General features: G+C 44.4%; 2 protein-coding genes across 2 annotated transcripts in view; both read right to left on the reverse strand.

Moving 5' to 3' along the window:
* Positions 1–2318, reverse strand: part of LOC126006966 (C-type lectin domain family 6 member A-like) — a 77098-nt gene extending 74780 nt beyond the window's left edge. The window contains exons 1-3 of the mRNA XM_049772501.1: positions 2213–2318; positions 1495–1616; positions 1116–1246 (exon numbers count right to left, since the gene is read on the reverse strand). Coding sequence (XP_049628458.1) covers positions 1116–1246; positions 1495–1616; positions 2213–2318 — 359 coding nt within the window. The remainder of the gene's footprint in view (positions 1–1115; positions 1247–1494; positions 1617–2212) is intronic.
* A 2628-nt stretch (positions 2319–4946) lies between these two features.
* On the reverse strand, positions 4947–5962 carry LOC126006601 (DNA excision repair protein ERCC-1-like). The gene has a single exon (XM_049772083.1). It carries the CDS (start codon positions 5881–5883, stop codon positions 4975–4977), a length of 909 nt encoding a protein of 302 aa, XP_049628040.1. The 5' UTR covers positions 5884–5962; the 3' UTR covers positions 4947–4974.
* Between the last annotated feature and the right edge of the window lie 1263 nt (positions 5963–7225).

Genomic DNA, 7225 nt, shown 5'->3' on the forward strand with positions numbered 1-7225 from the left:
GATAAGCAAATTGGACTACATTAAATTAAGAATCTTCTGTACCTCAAAGGAAATATGGTGACGAGGATACAAAGACAGCCAATGGAATGGTATAAACTATTAACCCATACCTTTCTGATAAGGAGATAATATCTAAGATATAGTAGGCACTGGTAAAAAAAAATATCACTATCTAAAGATGTGAAGAAGAGATTAACAGAACTTCCTCAAAGAAGAAATGCAGAGGATGAAAGGCATGTGGTAAAATGCTTCACATCGTTAATGATCAGAGTGATACAAATCAAAACCCACAATGTGACATCATCTCACACCACAAAGACTCGTAACCCCTGAGCACTGCTGTTGTGACCCAAAAAACATTAAAAAAAAGAAAAAGAAAAACTGGTGCTAGCATGGATTTGGGAAGAAAGGAACTCTCATTTACTACTGCTGGGAATGCTGACTGTACAGCCTTTTGGAAAAAAAATTATAGATATTCCTCAAAAAAAACTAGAAACAGAGCTTCATATGACAAGAAATACCACTCCTAGTAATATACCTTACAGGCCCATAAAAACTATGCAGAAAAGCCCGCTACACTATCATACTTATTACAGCACTATTCACAATGTTCAAAATCTTGAAACAACCCAAGTGCCTGAAAGCAGATGTGTGGATAAGGAAATGGTAAATGGTGATACTTCCACATAATGTTCCACAGCTGTTAGAAAAATGAAGTAATACAATTTTCTTGTACATGGGTGGATATGGAGAGTATTATGCTAAGTAAAAAGAGTCAGAGGGAGAGGGATGGACTTATAATTATAGCATTCTTTTGTGGAATATAAAATTAGTATCATATTAATGTCCAAAGACTATTGGAACAAGAGCCAGGAGAACCACTCCATGATGGGAAGCTAGTCACAAATATTGGGTAAGTGCAGTTAGGGCAGAGAAGGGGTCGCTATGACAATGATAATTGGAAATTACCCAGAGGGACAAGAACTGGGTGCTGAAGGGAGGTAAAGTGAGACAAGAGCACAGCCACAGAGTGAAGCAGAGCAGTCATGCATTTCTTCAAGTCCAGATGGACCACACTGGGCTTTAAGGGCAACCATGGCCAGGTGGTCTCTTACCTTTTAAAGTCAGAGCAGACAAAGACATTCTTATCACGAAAGGAGAGGTGCCTGTCCAGCTGACTTCCGGGAGAGAAGTCAAGAAGGTCGTGGGAGTGGACGAGGAGGATGACGATGATAGCCTCCTCCAGCTGAAGAAGTCAGAACTACAATTTGTCCCTAACAATTTGTCCAACCCTGCCTTCCTTTTTTTTTTCTTTAATATTTTTAGATTTGGGCCACACCCGGTAATGCTGGCTATGTGCTCAGAAATCACCCCTGGCTCGGGGGACTCTTTTGGTGCATAATAAACCTATTGCTTGAAGCTGTGAGCAGCGGAGAAGTGGTGTGGAGAGGCAGAAGCCACCGGCTCTTGGCTCAGTGTGTCTTGTGCACCTACTCTAAGATTTGTCTGAAGCTGGAAGAGAGCAGATCCTCTTCCTGGCCACTCCCGTTGGCAGCCACACCTGAAGGGCTGGCCGGGGTTTGCTTTTCTCTCCGTGATTCCTACTGCTAATTCTCCTGAAATGTGAACCAGTTTAGGGAGGAAAATTGAGGAAAACATAGTTACTAGACAAACTGATTTTAATGTGACTTGTGACTGTAAGGTCTCAAGTTAACATATTTATAAATGTTAACTCAGGTTTAAAATATATTTAAGAATGGGGCCATGGGCCGGGAAGGTGGCGCTAGAGGTAAGGTGTCTGCCTTGCAAGCGCTAGCGTAGGACAGACCATGGTTCGATCCCCCGGCGTCCCATATGGTCCCCCCAAGCCAGGGGTGATTTCTGAGCGCATAGCTAGAAGTAACCCCTGAGTGTCAAATGGGTGTGGCCCAAAAAACCAAAAAAAAAAAAAAAAAAAAAGAATGGGGCCAGAGAAATAATATGAAGGTAGGGTGTTTACTGTGTATGCAGAAGGACGGTGGTTCGAATCCCTGCACCCCATATGGTCCCCCGAGCCTGCCAGGAGCGATTTCTGAGTGTAGAGCCTGGAGTAACCTCTGGGTGCTGCCGGGTGTAACCCAAAAACCAACACACACACACACACACACACACACACACACACACACACACACACACACATACAGAGACATATATATATTGCAGATTGCAATACTACTGACTGCTCTGGCCGCTGGTGCCACAGCCGTCCGGGCACTGAGCCCTCGCTGCCACCAGAGGGAGCTATGAGCTCCTTGAGCATAGGCGTTGAGCACAAGCATGGCCTGTCCATCTTCTCTGCTTTTATCTTCCACTGGAGAAGAGAAGCAATTTTTTTGGTTGGTTGGTTGGCTGATTTTGGGGGGCCACACCCGGCGGCGCTCAGGGGTGACTTCTGGATCTTCTCTCAGAAATAACTCCTGGCTTGGGGGACATTTTGGGATGCCAAGGATTGAATCTGGGTCAGTCCTGTGTCAGCCACATGCAAGGCAAAGGCCTTGCCATTGTGCTACCCTGTGCTATTCCGGCCCTGGAAGCAATTTTTGAGACCAAATCTGTTGCTCTTGTAAAGGTTAGGACAGGAATCTGCATTACAGGAATTAACATCTTTATTTTTGTATCAAAGATAAAGGTTGTTTTTAAATGATTCGAATTTTTATGCAACTCTAAAATCTTCTGCTGTTATACACAAATGGCCCCGCTCCCAGGTGGATTTCCACCACCACCACCACCACCACCACCACCACCACCACCACCACCACCACCACCACCACCACCACCACCACCACCACCACCACCTCAATGACCCACTTAACAGAGTCAGCTAGAGACCCATCAGACTTTATTCTGGATCAAAGTCTTGAGTGTGACATGAGGTCTTTTTGTTTGTTTGTTTTTTAAAGAATCGATTCCAGGATTGTTTTTCTTGCCTTCAGTGTCAGTAGCGTGAAAAGCCACTCTCTGGTTGAATCAGGCAGCAGAGCTTCAGGAATGAGGACGAAGACACTGAGACAAATAGAAGCTCAGGGTTCTGAGCCCACCGTACAGGGGTGTCCTTGCTGTCTTAAGCAGCTTCCCCCTTTTCCCCAACATAGTGCCTAGAGTTTCCAAAGAAACTGAACCCTTGCTGGTGTAAACTGAAGTTTGTGGAAGATAGAAGTGGGATGTTGTACTAAGATAAGGGCCTTCTGCTACTGCCTAAATGCAGAGCTGAGCTTGAGGTGTTTTCAAGGCCACCTCAGGGTGCCCCCCTTAGTGCAGTCTTCAGTGTAACCCCACCCACACACCCCAGTTCCTGATGGACTTTACTCACTCTTGTACTGTATTCACCTAGCAGAATTAAGGTCACTTATTGCCCCTTCTCTGAAGTGCTTTCAAGAAGAGACCTCTTTTGTGTTTCAAGCAATCAGAAATTGTCCTGTCTAGACACGGTACCTTTTTAATTTTTCTTTGCTGTGGAAAAAGTTGCAGCTCACTGATCAATTAAAGCTGGTTCTAACCTGGAGAAAAATCAGTGCAGTATTAATTTATGTCTAAATCACTTGAGTTACAACTCTCTCAGCCTGCCAGATAATTAGCGACTCTCAGAAGCAGTGTCGGTCCATGGCCCGTCAGCACCCACATTCATAGCTCTAGGGTCCGTCCTGGCTTCAAAGCAGTGGCCTACTTGGGCCCTCAATCCACTGGAGAACCCCCTAGAGCCACCAAAATCCTGTACAATGAGGCAGGTTTAGGATTGCATAGTTACTTGTAGATGAGTTTAAATTCTTAATCTATGCATCCAGAGAAATGTTTTTATATGGTTTTGTGGAACTCAACACTGCTATCTTTTATCTTAGCTTTGTTAATTGTCATTGGCCTCTCCTCTGCTGCATATTTAAAGCATGTGTTCACATATTATTAAAATTGAACCTTAACATAAAAAATCTTCAAGCATTTATGTGCATTTACATACAAACATGATTACTTGAAGACCAACAATCTGGGCACAGGCCCACTCGTGTTGCATGTTCCTTACTATTTGTGACTTATCAGGCAATCTTTGAAATTTTGACACCATATTTTAACTTATGGTTAAAAAAAAGAAGAAGAAAAAGCTCACATCACCCTTCCCATTTCTAACAGTCAACAGCCCTTAATATATGGGGAAGTCTCATATTTTAGGTCAGAGGATTTCAAGTACTGATCCTTTCAAGTACTGATCAAGTACTAATTCAAGTTCCTTTTTCCCTGTCACTCTTCACTATCTATGTCATAAATACCGTCTAACATCCTAAATCTAACATCCAAACATCTAACATCTAAATCTAACATCAAAAATCTAAAAGCTTTCTCAGAAGTTAGAGGAGGAGACCACTCTGAATTTCCCTTCTCTCACCACACCCCCACCACACCTCAATTAAAAAAAAACATTATGCAGAGGTACAAATTACTTTTTTTAATAATCATTTTTTTTACCAAAGTGGATTACAAATCTTTCACAGTAATATTTTAGGAGCATAGGGACATTGAATCAGGGGTATTCCCAGCACCAATATTGTTCTCCCTCCACCCCTGTTTCCAAATTACTTTTTTTAAGAAAAATTGAATGTTATCTGAATGAGGAAGGAGTACTGAAAAGATAGTTAATGTGCTGAGGGCCTGCTTTGCTTCGTACTGGGCATCACTGGATGCCCCAGCACTTCCAACAGCAACCCCCAAGCACAGGAGTAGCCACCAACTTACAATGAAAAAAATTTAGAATGGAGGAGATGAAGTGAATGCTACAAAGGAGTGTTCTCCTTGGGCCAGGAGGAAATATCAGGAATTAAATACTCCATGTAGAGCTTTCTAGAGCACACCCTACATTTAAATCCCCCCCAATGATTCTCTACTTTTTTTTCTTTTTTTTTTTTCTTCTTTTTTAAAAATTTTTATTGGCAAACAAATGCTTTATTGCTATGGGGTGTGCCCCCTGGCAGCAGAGTCCTGGGGTACTTTCAAGAAGGGCTCATGCAGCACATCGTAGAGTCTCCGGGCCTTTTGGGGTCCCAGGCCTGGACACAATGCTAGGTCTTCTCTGGAAGCAGCAATGAGCTGTTCAAGAGACCCAAAAGCGGCCAGGAGAGTCTGACTGTCTGTCTTGTTGACTGACTTCACGGTGGTCAGACAGTCAGTCACCCGGGAGACGAAGTCCTGCTCCAGTTTCTCCATCAGGAGGTCAGCCGGCTTCTGCTCGTAGGCCTTGTAGGTCTCCAGGTAGCGGCCTGCCTCCTCGGGGCTCCAGGCAAAGATCAGGGTGCAGTCAGCCAGGATACACATCTTAGCCAGCTCTTTGAGGGCCTGCTGCGGGTCTTTCACGTCCACCTGCACCAGCAGGACACGCAGCGCAAAACTCTTGCCCAGGCCCTGCAGCCGCTCGTGGATGTAGTCGGGGTGAAGATTGTGGTAGCGGAGGCTGAGGAACAGGGCACAGGTGCTCTGGCCAAGCACATAGTCGGGCTGCACCTCCCCAAACTCCCAGGGCACGTTGCGCACAAACTGCAGGACGGGGTTGCCTCTCTGCCGGGGGCTCACAATGATGCTATTGGATTTGGTGGCAGGTTTGGGTGCCTGATTGGGGGGGTCCCCAGCGGAGAGTGTGGGCGCAGAGCCCCCCTGAGGTCCTGAGAGGGCATATTCAGCATAGCTCTGGGGGGCCGGCTGGGCTGGGGGTGCTGGCTGGGCTGGAGGGGCCGAGCTGGGGAGGTTCCGTGTGGACTTGAACAAGGGCTTGGCCCGGGCCAGAGGAATCTCGTCCTCATCCAGGGGTATGAAGAACTTCTTAGGGGGTGGCCCGGGGGTTTGGGACGTGCCCTCTTCATCCATCCCAAGATCTTTCAGGGGCCTGTCAGTGCTCCGCGCCACCCGGAAAAAAATGTATATATCACCCGAGGAGGAGTAGAGATGTCCCTACCGCCGGCGCGGCCAGCGCGGCTGATTCTCTACTTTTATTCTCCCCCACATAATTCCTTCTTCCCTTGCAACATGCACACACATGTATGTATCACCCAAACACACTCTCTCACACACACACATAGACACATACCTTTATCTCAATTTTTGTTTCTTTTTTCTTTTTGCCACACCAGGTAGTGCTGAGGGTTACTCTTGACTCTGCACTCAGGAATCACTTCTGGTGGTCTTGGGGGTTTATGTGGGGTGCTGGGGGGTTGAACCCGGGTCAGTCACATACAAGGCAAGGCCCTACCCACTGTATTGCAGCTACAGGCCTTTATTTTATATTTTAATATATTGAAAATTCAATTGTCTCTTACCTTTACATTGATGCCTCTAATTTCAATGCAATACGAAGATTCCATTCAAGTTTTCTCCCTTTCCTTGTTTCTCAGTCTCTTCTGTGAACATAAGAAACTTTCTTCTGATTAATGGGTCATCGATACAGCTCCTGAACAACTTTCAAGAAGCATTCAAGGAACCTCTTTAAAAGGCAGGACAAATTTCCTGTCCATGGCACTGAGTTTGGTTCTCATCCATGATGCTTTGGTTGTTCTCTACTAGATTAAGAAAGACATATTTATTCTTAGTGTGAAAGACTAATACATTTCAATAATGAATAAACATCTCAGTTATATTGAAGTTCCATGTTTAACTAGACTTTTTTTTTTACATCCATAGAGCTTTTCTTTTACATTTTTTATTGAGAGCAATGTGAATTACAAGTCTTACACAGTTGTATTTCAGGTTCATAGTGACAGGGAATTAGGGCCATTCCTATAACCAGTATTGACCTTCCTCCACCACAGTTCTCCACATGCATTCCATACTTCCACCCTTGGCTCCCTGGTCTACCTGTGTAACAGGTCCATTTTGTGTATAGATTGTTATAGTTTGAGTCTTTTGATTCTACTGTTCTTGACTTTGGCTTGGGTATTTAGATCTGAGCTGTTTTTTTTTTTTCTCACTCAATGCTCCTGAGACTACTTGGCCCCTGGGTTCCATCCACTTTTTTTTCTTTTTTCAATTTCTAGGAAGACATAAAATTATGAGGTAGAACAAGATGATTCATGTTCTATGATTCTGTGAAAAAAAAAGCAAGAGCCCTATCTAGGAGCTATATATAAAATTAAAAGAAGAAACAAAGAAAAGTAAGAGGCAGATGTAGCAAGGTGGGGGTTGTTTTTGTTTGTTTGTTGCACAATAAATGTTG

This window comes from Suncus etruscus, chromosome 4 (genome assembly GCF_024139225.1).
Source record: "Suncus etruscus isolate mSunEtr1 chromosome 4, mSunEtr1.pri.cur, whole genome shotgun sequence".
In the NCBI taxonomy this organism is placed as follows: Eukaryota; Metazoa; Chordata; class Mammalia; order Eulipotyphla; family Soricidae; genus Suncus; species Suncus etruscus.